The sequence below is a fragment of the Rissa tridactyla genome, chromosome 11 (genome assembly GCF_028500815.1).
Source record: "Rissa tridactyla isolate bRisTri1 chromosome 11, bRisTri1.patW.cur.20221130, whole genome shotgun sequence".
NCBI classification, from domain to species: domain Eukaryota; kingdom Metazoa; phylum Chordata; class Aves; order Charadriiformes; family Laridae; genus Rissa; species Rissa tridactyla.
This window is the reverse complement of record NC_071476.1, coordinates 3,330,329-3,349,234: the sequence shown is the minus strand read 5'-3', so window position 1 is coordinate 3,349,234 and position 18,906 is coordinate 3,330,329. Positions and strand designations below refer to the sequence as shown.

The 18,906-nt window shown below is 45.9% G+C and overlaps 1 protein-coding gene across 7 annotated transcripts in view; it reads left to right on the top strand.

Annotated features, from left to right (window-relative positions):
• Nucleotides 1-18,906, top strand: part of GRIA1 (glutamate ionotropic receptor AMPA type subunit 1) — a 125,794-nt gene that overhangs the window by 43,028 nt on the left and 63,860 nt on the right. For all 7 annotated transcript variants that reach the window (XR_008468836.1, XR_008468835.1, XR_008468834.1 and 4 more), the window contains exon 3: nt 18,042-18,281. Coding sequence is in view for 4 of the 7 variants with exons in the window: in XM_054217209.1 (XP_054073184.1) it covers nt 18,042-18,281 (240 nt within the window). In the remaining 3 variants the exon portion in view is untranslated. The remainder of the gene's footprint in view (nt 1-18,041; nt 18,282-18,906) is intronic.

Here is an 18,906-nt window from a genome sequence, read left to right as displayed (position 1 = left end):
GCGGAAATTAGGTGCTTCAGGAAGGAGGTTAATGGCGTGCGTGACACAAAAAAGTTCCTGTGCGTGTGAAGCACGCTGTGGGATGCTGCATGCGGCTGTGCATGTGTGTGCAGGGATGCTGTCAGCAGGATCGTGTGTGCGAGACTCTGAAAAGGATTACTCAGCGTGCGAGGGGGCGTTGTAAGAAGGATTTTGAGGTACGTGACACTGAGAAGGATTAGTCTCTGTGTAAAAAAGTGTGCGTGTGTAGAAGAGAGGGAAGATAAGCGGGTGGCCGCGCGTGGCACAGGGAGAGAGATTAGCCCGTGCGTCTGCTAGCAGGATGATAAGGAGGGCTGTGTGTGAAAACGCCGCTGTAAAAGGCGGGATTTAGCTAATGGAAGGATTAGTGTGTGCGCCTGCACGTGTGTGCACGCGTCCGGGTGCGATGTGGTAAGGAGGCTTTGGGAGGTGTGTGGCAGAAAGGGTTTGGACACGCTGGGAGGGCTCCCTCCACAGGTGTGTATGGCTGTGGTCACAGCACCCCAGGGTTGTCCACGGTCATCCTAGTGTGGGATGCGGTGCGGGGACACGTGGAGGACTCCTGCACATGCAGGGACAGGGTCACAGAGAAAGCCGTCCCTGCCCTGTGGGTAGGAAGGATTACGGGGTGCTGCTGAGCCCACCCGGAGAGGTGCTCAGGGGCGGGTGGCAAAGCAGGGATGAAGCTGTAGTACAGCAAGAGGCACGGCCGTACCTGCCCGAAAAGGGGAAGGGCAAGCAGACGGGTGGCCACAGGGAGGAGATGGCTGACGGCTCGGATGCACTGCGGCGCAACGGAAAATGTCACCCCATGAGCAAAGGGCATGTGCTGTGCTGAGCGGAGGTTGCCCAGGTGTGGGGTAAATGCAGCTTAAGTGGGTTTTTCTCAGCAGACGGGGCTCTGGGAGTGGCTAAGCTTCCCACCTGTAGCTGAGGGTGAATGCTGGCAACACTTTCACTGACCTCATATTCTCCAGCTCTCAATTCAGATTTATCCCTGCTCCTCCGGCCGGCTGCCAGCACAGTACCTCTTCCGGGTGGAAAGGCAGTAGTCTTAGAGCAATTTATGATACAGAGAAGGGTAGAGGGTTGATTGCATCCTGACACTTATTTGTTAACATTCTGACTTAACACTAAAATTTTTTCCCTCTTCTACTTTTCCATGGGGAATTCGGGGTGTTTTGTCAAAATCAGCAACTTCTTACTTTTGATCAAACCTCAGTTTTCTATTCAGAGGGAAAAAAAAAGTGTTGAAAAATTTCAGCTAGCTTTATTGTCTGCAGTATGTCTGAATTGGATCTGTTCCATGAGCATTAGTTTCGTCTCAGAGACACTAAAAGTAAAGCCTGCTGAACCTTTTATGATAAAACGAACTGAAATAGCTGGAGTGGCTGGGGTAACTTTTCTTCAAAATTTGATCCTTTGCTTGTCCAGTAGACCATTTGAATGTTTGCTTTCTGTCTAATGAAAGCTCATCAAAAGCCTGGCCAGTTGCTTTGTAGCTTTCAGTAATGTATTATTTTCAAGGGAGAAGGCTACAAACCAAGCAGCTGCAGTCTGAGATTCCCCTTGGTGCAAGGTGCTGCACAAATACAAGATCTCATAGCTAGAAAATAAAGTAGGAGGCTTCCAACCAGAAGTGAAGAGTCTTTATTAGTAGTGAAAAAAATTGCCTGCAGAAGCATGATCCTTAAATATAGAGATTGTCCATAAAATGGGGTCTTTATATCTTTAAGAAAGATACTCTGTTTTTTGATGAAAGATGTTTCAGTGTGATGCAGGAATAGGACAAGTTCTATGACAAAAGATGGCCAACTTTCCCTCCTATGTCTTCATTTGACAGATCCACAGTGCGTATTGCGCACATCTGGCAGAGCCAGCAGGGATAAATGACTCCCCTTTCCTCCGTTGAGAACTGGAGGTGGGATGGACTTGCAGTGGGGCCCACAGAGGTGCCATTCCTTCCCCCTCAGAGAGGGATTTGCTTGGCCCAGAAACCACTGCCCAGCTCTTCTGCTCAAGAGCCACCAGCTGGGCACCCAGCTCTGTGCTGTGCTGGAAGTCAGGCATGGCCATCATGATTAGATAGCCCTTCTGGTTTTTAAAAGCTAACAAATTGTGAAATTACCCAGAGAGAGACAAACAAAAGGCATTTAGGGGACCATGGCTTTGTTCTGGGAAGGTCTCCAGTCTTTCAGGGAAGAGGTCCGGTTGTCCTTCTTCGTTTTAGAAACCTTTAGCCCAGCGTGAATCAGCAGGGGCCAAGGTTGAGCTGTGAGAGGAATTGCAGTGGGTTTAGTGTTAAAGCCAGTACATGAGCTCTATTTCAAAGTGCCCACTCAACAGCTGGTCACAAAATCCCCGAGCCTTGGGTGAGGTGCCAAGTCTGTGTGTGCCTGGAGAGGAGGAGCATCGCTCCCATTGCAGTGCTGCCTTGTTCTGCTGTCAGCGCCTTCCCTCCTCCGAAAGGATGGGCGAGAAGAGCAAATGAGGACAGGGAGTGCCCTGTGCAGCAGTCACCGTCCACTGGGGAAATGCATTTCACTGGTGAACTGTGAGCATTCCACTGGAAAAACATTGCAATGGGCCCGTTCTTCCCATTGTCCCTTGTCAAAGAGGGACTCGTGTGCGGGCACTTGGGTCTCTCCCCAAAATTGTTGCGTGGCTTCTCACAAGTGGATGCCTCAGTCTTTTCAACTGTGAAATGAAGTTAAAAACCTTCATGGGGGATACACTGCCAGTATTCATCCAGTGAGATTTGAAAAAACCCTTCTTAACTAAGACTAGGCAATGTTAAAGAAGGACCAAGTGTTATTGACTTTGTCCATTCAGAGAGAGAAACGACAGACTGACCCAGAAGTTGAAAGCCCATTTTTCTCCCCCATCTTCCAGAAACAGGCACCTGGCCCTTGGATCTCTGAACGCTCCTGCACTCAGGCCCCCTTCACACTCTCTTTCATACTTGTTTTTCTCTTTTAAAGTCCCAATTGATTTTGAAATTAAATTGGCTGTTCCCCCACCAAGGAGCCTCAAGCTTGCACCTCCTTTCCCCTTCTCCCCTTCTCCCTCCCAGCTTTCATATCCGCTCCGGTTTCTGTTATTTCCCATACATCTACTTTGAAGGATTTTCCAATAAGGATGTCAGGAGAAGTTTCTTAAGGGTCTTTTATCACAAATTCCTTTTGATTTTATGCCTGAGGACACTGCTGAGAAGGACCTTGGTGATCTATGCTCAAACAAACGTGAAGCAAGTACACTTTACAAGCAAGTCACAGCTGACTGCACACACAAATCAGGTCCTGTGTCCCTGCAGCCTCATGCAGGAAACATGGTGTGTTTCCCAGCTGACAAAACTAGACCGTACTTAGACCCAGTGTAGTTCTGTTGGCCCCGATATAGTTACCAGGGAGACTATAATGTAGACAACTTTTCTACATGAAATATAGTGTCTTACACTCTTACTTACATTGCAGAGACTGTTCTTTCTCACCAGGCAGAAAGTAGATGATTTTCTCATTACTCTAGTCCTTCTATGGGAGATTTAAGAATGAAGTTCAAAGAATGATGCGGGTGTATTATAGCTGCGCATTTACAGCTATGCCATCGCGTTGGTGCAAAGTGCATGTGCCCAGAGGACCTGTCAACCAACCCTGCCCCACATGCCATCTCAGTTCTTCCAGTCTAGACCCGCTCCACAGGCAACGTCAGGAAAGCATCACACCTTAAGAGTGCACTGATAAAAGCTGTTGCCCAAGACATCCTTTCAGCATACATGAGTTAAGGCCCAATTTTCAAAGGTTGCATGCACCATATGGCTTGCTTATGTGCCTAGATCCCAGATCACCTTCAGATCATTTCAACATCTTTTCTTTAAAGAGACGTGGTAGTCAACTAAGTCATTTAAGCATGTTTTGGAAATGCTACCAAGGCTCTCAACTGACACCACTCTACTGTCAGTCAGGACTAGCAGCGCAGAGGAATGATCACAACAAGCGCTTAGAAAATATGACTGCAGATGTTCACTGCCATGTTAAACATAGGCAGCCAAAAATAATTTCTCTCACAGGGAAATTAATCTTTTCTCTAACAGGAAGGTCAGGAACTCAAAATGAAGGCTACATACTCCTCTCTGGCACATTCAGCACCTAAAGTGGGTTGTAGTACAACAAGATAATCACAGCCCTCACTGGTTTAGACAGGACAATCCCAGAGGTGTAAGTCACAGGCTTTTACATTGCTCCCCTGGCTTCTTGTGGGCACCAAAAGACAGAGGAATCTGCCCCAGGGACATTTCTTTTTACCTTGTTCCTTCCAGAATAAGTCTTTACTGTGATTTTGCCCACTCGTGGCAACAGCCTTTGCCCTGTGCCCTGGAAGCCTTCTCTTGTAGATAGCAGTTCCACCTGCCTTTTCCCTTGGAGGCTTCTGGAATAAATGGTGCCTTAAATAAGTTAATTATAGCTTTAGCCATCCATGTGCTCACTTTAGATGTACCATTAGAGTGCATTACACAGTGTAGTTTCGACAGTTTTCCACGGGGAAAGAAAATCCAGCACCTGATGTGTGAAGCTCTCCATGGCTCAGTTGTCTTGCACAGTATTTGTTAAATCCAAGGACTGTTTCCGCTCCTTGAAAACCTGGTGCTCCTGCTGTCTCTCTGTTCAAGGCCTGCCTGACCCAGGGTTGCCAGTGACTGGTTTCATGGACAAATGTATTTCATCAGAGACATCTCTCTGCAACATCAACAGAAGGCTTGAGCAACATCTGGTGAACAGTGAAAGAGTCTCTCTGATGCTTGTGAAAAGTGGTACAAATTAGCATCCTCCAGTCTGCTGCTGCTTTTCTGTCTAAATAATATTTTACAGGTAAAGTCTCTGCTGAGAAGCAGTGGGGTTTTCTCAGTAGCTGCCTAAATCGTGTCACAGTCTTTGGTTTACACTGAGTTAGTTACTGCTTGAGACAGAAGCTGCATCTATACGTGCAGAGTCATTGCTCCTGAATGATGAATGACCCCAAGTTTCTAACAACGTCCCTTCCTGTGCTTTGGATGGCCTCCCCTCAATTTGCATTTATGCAGAGTATTTTACATGATCTCTCTTGCTCTTCACAGCTCAGTAGAGAGTCTCTTTCTTCAGGAGCTTAAAAACTCTCCTGGAATGGCAATCGGTAGAGAAGGTGCTGTTTGTATGTAACTAGGCATGTCAAGCAAGAGATCTCAGTGTTTTCCTAATGCTAAGGATGTTCCTTCATTCTTTTCCTAAGACATACATCCCATTTTTCCCGACTTTTTTCTCAGTCCCACTGACAGTGCAGGCTGTTCAAGATAACTGAGATGCTCCTGGTCTGGTATCTTCACTGTCCTCTATGTAGAGAAGATGACTTAGTATTTTCCACTAGCAGAAATCGTTCCTGTGAACACGTGAAGCTCTGCAAGCGAAATGTCTAACAGAAAAGCCTTTCCTGAAGTTATTGTCTTTCTAGAAAATGTTATTATAATACTTTGTGTCTGAGCATTTGATGCTACCTGCCACTAATATTAATGGGAATTCATTGCTCAAGGGTGTTTTACGGAAAAGGTGTGAATCCAAGGTGGCTATATAAAATTGGTGATATGCTGAACAGCTTCTCACACCTCTTGGTCCATTCCTTAGTTCTATGAGATTCATTTCCTCATGGGACCAGCTTGTTATGGCAGGTGATTTTTATGGATCCAAGTGCAGCTGAAGTCTGTAGCTATAAAAGTCCCCTCTGTCGTGCTGGTAAAATGACACAAATTTTACACAAGGTTTTTTAGGAAAATCTTGGGTTCCGCTGCTACGTAGCCAGCTGCCTGGTTGATATTTGGTGTTTTCACAGGGGTTCCAGGTCTATCTATCCACAGGTTTGTTGGAGCAGCAGGGCAGAGCGTGGAGTTCCCCCAGCTCCCCTGTTCCCACCAACGCCTTCACCTCCTGCGAGAGGGAAGCTGCCCTCTACAGCTGCTTGCAGCCCCTGTTTAACAAGTATCACCTCTCCGTAGAAGCTCCATCTGGGCTTGCTAGCTAGATGCACTTCATGTAAACTGTTTGTTCCACCACCCACAACGAGCTATTCGCACGGAAGTTTCACCAGAGACCATAAAATTGCAAACCATAGGTCCAGATCTCGCCATCTGTCACAGTTCTGCATTCCTGCTCCCCAGACAACACAGTCTCCCACTGGGTTTAAAAGATCCCAAGCTTAAACTTGTTTGTTTGGGATTTTTCAAAAAACCTGATGCTCAGAGGCACTGCAGAAATAAAAATGTGGTAGCTATTATCATTTATTGCCCTCGCAATGCAGACAGGATTAAAGCTGTTCTAATGACAGGGAAGAAATGGTAATATTCCCCCTGACATTAAGTAGGCCTGAAGAAAGCTGTGAGCACAATGGAACGGAACACTAATGTGAAAAGGAAAAATAAAAACCCTACAAGAAACGACTATAGCAAAGAACCACCAAGGGAGGCACTTAAGCCCACTAAAGCCAGCACTCTCAGAAGTCAAAGGATCTTGTCATTCTGCACCTAACTCAGCCCTTGCTGAGGTGTTAAATGGGGTTTCAAAACCATTCCTGCTTTCAGAGACCTTGGGTGAATACAATATACAAGCAGGTAGCACAGAAGGGTTCTGCTCTGGAGGCTTAACCCGAGTGTACTTTGCTGGGCTTGTACCTTTGCTTCTCCTCCTTTCAGAAGACTCTAATGGCTCCAGCGATTGCAGAAAAGATGGCACTTTTGGAGCAGCGATGGCACATGTAGGTTTTGGAGCATCTGCCTTGCTAGCTCAGCAGATACCTGTAATATAGCCTTGAAAATGTATAGAAAATGTGAACGTTTATATATGTGTCAGACAGCTGGTGGGTTTAAGTACTGCTTCCCACTTCAAGCCCTCAAGGACAAGATGCTCTTTCCTGTGTGCAAGAGGTTTTGTTTGAAGAAGAATGCTTTGTCCTGGAGAAGTGCAAGTTCTTCCTCCTTTGCCCAGACCAGTGACACTGTATTCCTGTGTGAGCTTGGTGCTGCTTTCCCCATACAACGTACCCTGTGCTTTTTGTCTGCTGCCTTTCATTTTTAAATGAGCAGGGAGTCAAATAATGTCAGAAAGGCCAACAATAGCTTACCACGAGAGGGAAACATCTTCTCTGCCCTCTGACAGCCTGCATCAGCCAGCCTCCCTCCTGGGCTGGGAGATATTTTAAGGTAGAGCACATCATCACCATGAAAAGATCCATCAGGTTACGAAAAATTCTCCTGGCTCTCCATTTAGGTCCCTCCTTATCCTTTGTTTTACGTTCTGTGGTGAGCCAGCCGTACCTTTTCTCTCCTCTCTGCTGGGAAGGTAATTCTCTACTCCGAGGGGGCTATTCGGTGGTCTTCTTTATTGCTATTTAACATGTATACATTACAGTACCCCACAGAGGCCTCGTAGCATAGTGCCAGGCATCCTACAAACACACGCAGAGTGACAGTTGCCTCTATAGCGGGTACCCATGTGTGTGGGATAACAGGATAAGCGTAACTCGGAGCCAATTACAATTAATAATAATGCCCATACATCCTACGTAGGTGTATGGGATGTGGCATATCCCTGTGTTTCTTTGAAGGCAACACACCCCTGGAGTTTAGAAAGGGGGTTGTTTAGGGGGTTTTCTTGTCAATTTAAAAAATCACTATCAGGAAAGGGAGTCAGTATTAAAGGAAAAATAAAGGTCTCTTTTTACATGCGTCCAAAGCAGGGATTAAAAGCTGGGCACACCAGGACCGTGCCCAACTTGAGTTTACAGAGTTTAACGCCTGCTCTGCCTGGCTGCAGCTGACTCTGTCGGGTGAAGAGCATTAGGGGTCTAACACCAGGAAACCTAGTGCTTACACCTAAGTATAAATCTATGCCCAGGACACGTTTGGGATCATGGAAGGATCATTGCAGAGGGTGTGCGTGCATGTTTTGTCAGGTTCTTTGGCTGCTTTGAATAGAAAAAGGTGGAGTGTTAATAAATGAAGTTGTAAATTTCTAGTCTGTTATCAAGAAAGCCTTAAAATTATTAGTGTTAGTTCAGTGGCATGCATGGATAAGGTTTTATGCACCGTAGCACAAAACAATTAAAAGTTGGAAATTTAGAAGCAGGAGTGGGGAAAAAAAATAGAGACAGGGAGAAAGGGGCAGGGATTATAAGTGCTCGTCTCCGGGTGCATGCGGAGAAGCGGGCTCAGGGCGTGAGACCACATCCTCGCTGATATGAGAGCATTGGTGTGTAGTTGTCCAGGTGCCGTGATCCGAACCGCTGTGTGTGACTTGTCGTTCTCAAACAGGCATATTCTTTCAGTACGTGTCTTGTATCTTGCTAGTGAAAGCTCAGTGTCTGGGAAGGGAAATGTTTAAAGCCACCATGAGAACTGTTAGAAGCAGAAAGGGGAGCTTTGTATGCAGGTCAGACCTCAGCACTTCCAAGTGTAGGCTGAGATCCCAAAGCAGGCACAGAAGATACCAGGTGTAGACCCAGGACTGGAGGAGGTCTCCTCCTCTCACTGGATGACACCATCCTACTTAGACCTGCTCTGCAAATACAGCTGTTTAGACTGTCCATCTTGCTGATAAACGTGTAGTCACGTCTCTGCATGGAAACAGCCATGTAGAAAGTTAGTCTGTTCTTCAGTTACCTGCCAAATCACAAGATTTGGTCCTGATCCTGTAATTTACAGTATGGAATTCAGTAAAACTGTAATCCCATAGACTATAAATGGCCAACACCTCACAAGGTAGTATTGTGTTGGGAAATTAAAAGATATTGAGCTGATGGGGCAGGGAGGGAGGCTGATAGAGAGCTGCAGTTAAAACCGGTCTTGATTGCTACCTTCATTACAAACCTGGAAGGAGGAATATATATATATATATATCTGTATATATATATAGATAGATAGGAGAGATATATATATCTATCTCATAACCGAACTCTGTGCCTGGAGCAGATTTCAGGGAAGGGCTAACGGAGACATTATTATGAGCAGGAAATAATCCTAAAAAAGCCACAGGAACAATACAGCTGAGAAAATTTACCACAGTACTGTTTTCTCAATTGAAGGCAACAGCACGAGTCTCTGGAATACCCCAGGGAACACATCAGAGACCAAGACATTAGTTTGGCTTCTAAACTGGTACATCTGCAAAAGCACAGACTAGAGAAAATTTGGGAATATCTATGCAGATGTTTTAAGAAGCAGGGGGACATGGGACCAAAATTGTAATTATCAGATGAAGATTCAGAAAGGAGTTGCAGAGGTAGATGTTAACACCCTCCTTCCCCAGTGGAAGTAACAGTAATGTTGGAATAACTTTTCCAGGGAAAGTCCATAGTCTGGTTCTTGCGTTGTGACCTGCAACAAGTTTCAAGACAAGCACTTACAAAATCCTCATTAGAACCTGAGGCTTGCACTGGAGACAGTCACAGGCTTTAATGTCTAGAAAAACTGCCATGAACAGGAATAATGTATTAGGGAAAGAGAAGAAGCTATTGAAGACAAAATGCATTTCATCTGCAGCGAGCTCTTCTTTATGTGACAAGTTTGCTTTCTGCTACTGCTTATCTTCCCCCCTCCCACCACTCACTCCTCTCTTTTTACTCTGTTTTAATAATTTAGCTCTTACAGCCCAGAATTAAATGCTGTGCTGACCTCAGAGCAGTGTGCTATGTGCCGTATTAACATGCTGTGGGTTTGGTGCTTTATTCTTTTCCTCCGCTGTTTTTCGTGCTCCCCAGCAGAAAGCTACACCGTGATATTGTACTTAGTTGTCCTTGTATAGCACTATCTGCAGAAGGGCCAATACAATACAAAAGGCCATCTCATAAAGCAGCAAAAGCAAAATTGGTTCAGCCCTCATCTCTTGCCTCCTTTTATAATATCGCTGTCACTTTCTCATTTCGAGTAATCTTGCTTTAATATTTATGGCTCTGCTTCAGACATGGAGAGTTCAATGAGGACAGATTTTTGGTTTTCTATTTCACTGCAGAGGGTTAGGTGAGAGCGGGGATAGCTGGTCTTCCAGAGCCCATGGGGCCCACAGCAACATCCGTCTGCGGCTGGGGGCCCTGTGAGGCATCACCCCCTCCTTCTAGGGGAGCTGCAGGGGAGCTCGAGGTGACGGTTGTGAGCAGGAGGTAGTAGCTGATTTTGTAGAGCTTCTGCTGCTCCAAGGCAACCCAACGTGGCCAGCGTCTTCTGCTGGCTTCCTTCTGGACACAGCATAAAGCTGGACTGCCCCGCAGCCCCGCTGCCGATAAGGGCTTGCTGACAGTTCTGGCACATGTATCAACATCAAACTGCTCAAAAGCCACGCAAGGTTCAAGAGCCACTGGTGGGCTATCCCTGGGCTCCAGAAGCGGGAGATGTACTTTTCATTAACTAAATATGATGATTTTTAATGACACAATGTGCCGTAAAAGGATCTCAGAAGACTGTATCCCACCTGGGTTTGCTTGCCATCATTTGGTAGCTAGCTGTACCCCAGAAATGAGCCAGACGGGCATGTAGGAAAAGAGAATTTTTTTCTAAAAGACTCCCATTTAAAAAAAAAAAAAAAAAAAAGACAAGGTGGAAAGGTCAAATGCTCCGTTAGAGCTGAAATATGCAGAATTGTTTCCAGACACCAAATCCCTTCTGCACTTCTGTTTTAAAAAAGCTATGAAAGCAGGGAGTGCTGTGAAAAAGCTGTGGCTCTGGTATGGGACACTGGAGAGATGAAGGCAGTGGACAGCAAGAAACTTAAAACAGCTTGAGAACATGGCATCAGTGCTTCAAGCTCAGAATACGCTCTTATTTATGTCTCTTGGAGCATGGAGCAAGAGACTGGAACAGATGGGGCTCAGAGAAAGGCAGTCACCTTCCTCCACCTCACAAGCCAAGATCCAAGTCATGATTAGATAATAAACCTGAAACTGAGATGGCACTGGACCTGTTTCCTTTTACACATAATGTGATCTGTTAGCCACGGGACACTCATTAGCCAACCTGTCCCTATTCGACTAATGACATAATTCTAAACACAGAACGAACGGGCTTTTGTGAAGTCTCAATGTTGCTCAAGATGGGCATCGTGTCCTTTCCTGGGGTGCCTCTGTTCTCTTTCCATGGGTTAGCCATCCTTTGAAGACTACCCAGAAAATACAGTTGTCAACAGACGTTTTATTTAAGGGAACATCCAAGTCTGTGACCCCAAAAGTCCCTGGTCTGAGCAGATACGTGCCCACGTCTCCTCTGGGTTCTCGTCCAGGATCTGTTAAAGGTTGCTCATGATCTCAGTGTTTCATGTAGGACACTTGCACCTAATTCCTGTTAAAAGTGCCAGCATTACTCAGAAATCGTTTTAGTGGTGAATGGAAACCCTTCAATATATATAATTCTTAATTTTATATGATTCAACAAAATCTTAGCATCCTCAAAGTAACAACATGTTTAAAAGCAAGCAAAGCAAACAAGGAAAGTCTTGTCAAACAGTTTTTCCTTCTTTTCTTTTTTCAACAAGCTCAGTGACCCCATTAAGACCTTTGATATTTGAATTTTCTCTTCCGTTTTGTACACTGCATAAGAACTACATTTGAAGGCTCTAGCAGAAGAAGAGGTTTCAAGATGTGAAGTACACCCGTGGAAGAGCGATGATTTTCAATGGATCCCTTTGACAGAGAGGTCAAAGTCAACTTCCCATGGCCATATCTTCCACCACCACGATTATAATTCAGAAGTGCGCTTAAACAACTGGGGGTCCATGTTGTTAATTTTTTGTTGACAAAAGCACCGTGCTATTTCTGTTCCCTTAAACTCAGCAGCATGCGAGAAAGAAGTATCCCAAATCCAATTTGATCTCAAGGGAAACTTATCATTTGTCAGCCAGGCAAACTGAGACTTATTTGTCAGGCAGGGAAACTTAACTAAAAAAATTGAAGCTATCAGCATAAACGGTCATGAGCAGCTCTCAGTCATAGATTATTGTTTACATCTGAGGGAAAGAAAGCAGATCTTGATGTAAAAATCAACACTACTTTCCAGCTTCCAAAATGGTCAGAGCCTCAGTGCAGGAAAATGATGGAAGGGAGCACGCTTCTGTGACTTTTATATATTTGAAAGAGAAACATACATTTCTTGTGATATCACATCAGCCTGATTTGCAGTTGATCAAATACATGGGACATATCTGCTGTCAGCTAAATACATGCGTGGAGCGATGGGGGAGTGTAGAATCTGTTTGGCTTTCCCCTGCTAGAAAAATCTGTGGGAACATGCTGTCGTTGGGATGTGCTGAAGAGATGCACTCTGGCACCTACGCCACACTGGGGAACTGTGAGGACAAACATTTGGGAGGAAAGCTGAGCTGATCCTAATTGAAGCAGACACTAGCGCTCTTTCATCAAAATTCCACCGGCTTCGCCAACCTGATGTCAGGTTCTCCATCACCGTGTGAGGGTCGCCTCCAGGCAGGGCATGCTAAAAATAAATTATGCATGCACGTCCCCCCTCCCCTTTCCCACATGTGTACACATATACTCCAAGTGAGCGAAGAAAAGCATGTGGGATCTGCTCCTTGACACCGCTGTCGTCAATGACTATGTTTTGCTGCAAGTGAGGATTTTCGTCCTGTGTCCCAGCAGGTTTGGGCAGATAAAGGACATGCCACACTGATATTGGCGCTGCTGGCATTGCAGGACGAGTCTTTGGTAGCTTACAGAGGACAGTAGACTGAGCTCACTATTTTACTGCACTCAAAGCCTGGCCACACTCATCTTGCAATTTTTAAAAAGCACCTGTTAATTTGGTTTCTGGAGTAAGTGCTGTGTGTGCTGGATGGGGTGATTTGAAAGATTTCTTCTTAATTTTGAGTCTACATTTCCAAATTACCCTCCTCTTTCCCTGCCTGCTTAGGCTATGGTAGTTTGCTAAAAATCCTCACAACGTCTGCAGCTCAGCGTTGTGGGAATGGCTTTCCTGGAGAGGGTACGGTGTCTTCCCTCCTAGACGTTCCTCAGATATGACATCCCCCAGGGTCGGGAAGGGCTCTGAGATCTGGCAGGGACCATCTGGGTTTTTTGTGCCCTGCAACAGAGAACATGAGTTGTTTGTGGGGAACATCTGGGGATATTTCGTTTAATCGGTTTTTTTACTGCTCTTGTGGCTTTGGGTATTAGCAGTGTCTTTGCTACTTCTGTTGTCTGACAGAGGCACGCAGCAGTTGAGTCTCCCGAGAGTCAACTAAACCATTTTATTGGCTCCCTCCAGGGGTAGCTGGACGAAACTTAATGGTCCATGAGATACAGAAAGTCAGTAGAAATGATCTAATGTCCCCTTCTAGGCTTAAACTAAGTGAAATGGTGAAAATTCAACTTCTAAAGGAAATGGCAGATGAGCTGTTGCCAGGATCTCCTACCAGGCTTCTTCTCCAGCTGTGTCCATGGGGAGCAGTTGCCTTTTTGCAGTCCTGTTTGCAGATTCTCAGCAGAATTGCACCATTTTCACTCCTGGAGACCAAATCCTCATTCCCGTCCTTCTGTGCAGCCCATTTGCCCTTCCTCCTCCCTCTAATGCAGAGACTGTTTCAGCCCCTCTTTGTGATGACAAAGAGAAACTTTTTGGTTTCCCTTCTGCTTTTACCGAAATCCCAATGAGATACTGTTATATCTGACATCTGCCTTTCATATGGATCAAACCTCCTGTTCCAAAATATCCCTGGCCCTCCTGAATGCAGGAATCGGTCTTGTACATCTACTGTCTCTGTGACTGGTTGAGAGCTTTAGCCAAAAAAAGTCTCCCAGGACTTTTTATAGACTCAAAACATCTCTTTTGCTTCCTTCTTCTGCAGAGAAAATGTGCAATTTGTAGTTGTGGGGATGTATTTTTCTTTTTGCAAAGGTGGTCAGGGCTGCCTGTCTCTGGCTGCTGGGTAGGTGTCCTATCCTGCATGTGTTTTCAAGAAAATCAGTTTTTCCTCTCTCAGATTTAAATGCTTTACCTTCAATATTTCCATATGAAAAGAGAAACTTGAGAGAAATTGCAGGACTAGAAATCCTAGAGCCTGGGGATTTCAAGCATGAGTGAAGCACGTGTGCTTTTTCCTCATCTGAATTCAAGGACACACCAGCTCCACGACGGCAACCTTTCCATAAAGGGAGAGGGGAGACCTCCTCCTGCTTGCTCTACCACATCAGTCGTTTTTTAACTAGGTACCGGGAATCTTACAAAGCTGTTTTGATTTTTACTGTAAGTTAGAAGTGATTTTAGAGCAGCCTGAGGAGCTCTCACCTCACCTGGCTGCAACAGGCACTGCGGTGTCCAAAGTGCAGCTGGTTGTTGCTGGGTTGTGTTTCCAGCGTAACCAGGTGACAGTCAAGTTAATGCCTCTGCTTTTACCTAATTTTATTCGTGGAATGACACTAGGGACCATCGGTGTGAGATCCGTGCCTGGAGAAGGAAGGATATGGGATGTCCATGGTGCTTGGTGCAGCACACCCTGGGAACGTCCCAGCCAGAAGTCTTAACCTGATCAATTAGAAAAGAGGGATCAGGGTGAATATGGTAGTAGTTGCCATGGTTATCAATCATTATGAACTATATTTTCTGAGGGTTTGTTTAGAGGAAAACTTTTCTGTAGTTAATTAGAAATTTGTTGTAAGATAATAGCATGGTTACAGCCCAGAATAGATGTTCTCTGTCCTTTCCCTTTGCGCAGCCCAGGGGCCAGGAATAGCACATGCAAACTCCCGTAAATGTCTGCATTGACGCCCGAGTGAACACTCTTCACTCATGCTCACAGACAGGCTCACGGATAGGCGGACGTTTATGCTGTTGCATTTCACCCAGCTTCCCACCTGCAGAAATGAGCTTCAGAGACTGAACCGTCCAAATTGAACTGCGAGCGCTAATTACCAGATTGACTGCAACTCTCTTCTGTAAGAAAAGCCAATCTGTGGCCACCTAGCAGGTAGTCGGCACAAAGCTTCCAAATTGCGATGTTGTCACCAGCCAATTGACCCGCAGAGCTCAACTTGTGGGACCTTCCATTCCAGCGTGATCTTTATCCCTTTTATGTTTCATAATCTTTTTAGAAAAGCATCAGTCGGAAGCTAGTGACTGCAGAGGAACTGATAAGCTTCCCCCCTCTCTAGAAAAACAAAGAGAGTTTAAAATATTTGCTTCCTCTAGTTAAGGTTTGCAGTTCTTAATAGTATGTTATTAAGAAGCTGCAGAGCAATCAAATGAGAACACAGTTGTTAATAAATTTGCTTAATAAAACAAAGCAAATATAAAGAAATTACAGCTATCTCTTAGTGTATTAAATAAATGGCAAGTAACTTCTTTTTAGTTTTGCTGGGTAAATTCATTTGGAACGTCTGTATTTTAAAATAGTCCTGAGATTTAAATTCCTTTGCTGCCGCTGCTTTTACATTATGCCAGGTTCAGTCCCAGAAAAGTGGCTGCAGTTCTCACTCTTTGCATTTTTCCGGATTAATTGACACAGTGGTTTCTTTGTTGTTCTTCGGGTGATAACCCTCAGCAAATCTTTTTTTTTTCCCCGGATTATCTGCCTTGTCCATGGCCTCTCTTAGGCTGAAAGTACAAAGCGAGCTAGGGTTCTTTCCAGACTTACTAATGATAAAGACTGTTCGTTCTCCCAGTCGGCTTTGGTGCAATCTGTTTCAAACGCTGGGATTGATGAGTGTCTCAGAACAGTGTAGGAGGGCTGCCTGAGCGTGACTGAGCCACAGAGTTTAAAAAAAAAAATCTAAAAAATAATGGATTCATTTCAAATAGAAAATAAAATTCAAGGAAGCCGTGGCTTGCCTAATACAAAACAAACCAGGCCGGCTAAGTTTATTGTCTGGATTATTAATTGTGCTGGATTGTTCAGCGGCCCCGAGAATGTCACTTTAATCATCCTATGAGTCTGAAGCCCGGGTCTCCAGAGATCATGTTCTGATCTCTCACATATGGTATATCGCACTGTTCGTTAGACACACTGGTCCAGTCACATGGAAACGATGTTCAGACTATTTCTATCCGTGTCTGCTACTTTTCTTCCTGAATGTGTCAGTCTCATGATGAGGGCAGTGACTCCAGCCGATACAGACACAATTGCTGATTGCAAAGAGAGACACTGCCGTGAAAATAAAGAGGGTTATTTCTGTCGTGGTTCAGGCTTCGCACGAAGTCCCTGTCCCACAGAAATACAAATTTCCTTGGGGGAGGAGGGTGCTGGGGTATGTGAGATCACAGACACCAAGTGGCAAAGAGAGGATGGGTGACCTTGGGGACAAACTGCTGGGCTGGGATGTCCAAAACCTGGCCTCAACTCCAAGAGGAAGGGAGATTTCTCACCAGTGTCATGAAATTCAGTTCTCAGCTCTCGACACTGTGCCGTTTCAAAAATCTGGCTGCTTTGTTTTGGTGTTGGAGATGGGAGTGGGGACTCGATTTGCACAGTGGGAAGTAAGATTCCTTTCTCTTCCCTCTGAATATTTGATGCTGGCGGTAAAGTGAGGAACAAGGTAATCTTATGCAGGATGGCTGTAAGCCAGTTGAGGATGACTTCTGGTCCCCACTGGAGGGACAGAGCTTGGATGGAGCCCAGCTAAGGATAAAGCAAGCTCATGTTTTAGGAGTCTGTCTCCAGCCACATGTGCAGAAGGTTCGGTGCTGGCAGCTACCAGCAGAAACCAGGTCAAGGGATTCCCAAGCAGTGCACAGCGCTTGCCAGGGGACCCCAAAATGTCACATCCAACTTCTCACCCTGCACTCTGTTAGGGCGGGCTGGCGAGTGAAGTGTGAAGTGTTGAGTCAGGATAAATGTCACAGCCAAAGGTCTTCAGAGTCGGAGTGGCAACGGGAGGAGACACTAGTGACAGGAGTTCTGACAGAGGGAAAACGCTGTCACTGCCACCACCTCTGTCTTGGAGATTTATTGATGATAGCTTGGGATGTGCCATAAACAGGGGTGATATTAAACGAGTCTGACTATCTCAGGGGCTACGTTTTACAACCCAAAGTGTGAACTCTCTCTGCCTCACTGAGATCCTGAGGCGTTTTTCCAGCAGCTCCCACGATCTCGTTAAATGCTCTCCCGAGAAGCGCTCCAACTCAAGAGCCCTCCCTGCGCAGCACAGCGCCAGCTGCTGGGATCAGACACAGATCTCCACTGGAGAACCCAGCGTGCACGCTCAGAGCTTAGTCATGGAGAGCTCCCAGGCCACCCTCACTGCTTCACTGGGCCCACAGCCTTCCCCACCATGGCTTTGTGAGGAAACCAGAAATTGTCACGAAGGTGTCCCCAAGTACCAACGCACCCCTGGTGTCAGAGGCTCCAACCTCAGTGCCAGCAGCTCACGCCAGGGGACAAACTTCCCTGTGCTATGAGTGTATTGAACCTAGGTGAACCTTTGCTGAGATGCCCTCTCAGCGTGGTCTCAGCTTCTGAGTCCAAACCCATGGTTTCCTCCTGGAGTCATTGGCCACAAACGGCTGTGCTGTCATGCAAATGCTTTCCTTCTGCTCCTTGAATGCATCTGGGGCTGCAATAGCAAGCTCTAGCTGCAGCCTTTCTCCCCCATAGTAAAACAGCTACAGGGCCCAGACAGCTGCCGTCCCGAGGAGGCAGGGCTTTGCCTCCTGGCAGGGCTGAGCCACTGTGCTTTGCTGCTGGGGGATTCCCTTGTGCAGGTAACATATTTTATCCTAGAAGCAGCAAAATCTTCAGCAAAGCCCTGAGGATACTGAATTAATTCACTCTCCTGTGTCCCTTCTGCCTATCAAAGGTAAAGCAGCTCTGTGGAGATCAAGGGCAGAGCAACCCATGGCCACAAGCCCTGTTCTTCACACATTGTGTTCGCCAACCTACGGTCCTCGAGGAAAGCGTTCTTGTCCAGAAAGCCTACAGCTTATCACAGGGAAAAGATTTATTTTGGTGACTTCTCTGAAAAACCTCCTTGTCCTTCTGCCCTCATGACCTTTCTCTCTGCTCCTTCAGTCTGCTCGCAGTTCTCCAAGGGCGTCTACGCCATCTTTGGATTTTATGAGAGGAGAACCGTCAACATGCTCACGTCTTTCTGCGGGGCTCTCCATGTCTGCTTCATAACACCAAGCTTCCCTGTTGAAACGTCCAACCAGTTTGTTCTGCAGCTTCGCCCGGAGCTCCAGGATGCCCTCATCAGCGTCATCGAGCACTACAGCTGGCAGAAGTTTGTGTACATTTATGATGCTGACCGAGGTAAGTCACAAGTATGTGGAAAAGGTTACCAGTCAATTAAACATAGTGGTCTAGATGGAGTCTTTGCCTTAAGAAGTCCTCTTACTGTGGGTCGCTGGAGGCTGAGACGGTGGCCAAAGGAAGGGTCACCATATGCTTTCCCTGTTCTCTACTCCTTTTCTAAATATTCATTACTGCTGAAGGTGGACATTGATCTAGCTAAAGCGTCAGCCTGACCCAGTGTGTCTGTACTCGTAGGGTCAAGTCTGAACCCCGTGAACACGACGGAAACGCTTAATGTATAAGTGGTTTGGGTTTCAAATGGGGAAATTGTTTATATTGAATAAGTCCCATATTGAATAGGTCTTTCAAGGCCACCAAGTCCCAGGTTTATAAAAGTGAACCGACAGCTGCTCAAGTCTCACCTGAGACCACATCCAGTTGTGATATATGTGTGTGTTTCTGGCAGGTAGCTTGGAAAACTCTTAGGTTCCCTGCATTAGTGGGAGTTATTTGTTTATGTAAAATAACAAAAGCCTTTGTTGGGCTCTTGGAAGATATTATCTAACTTTCTAAACCATGAACAGGGCTGGTGAGCTCTTTGCTCTATGATTCAGTTTCCCCAGCTCTCAGATGCCTTTAAAGC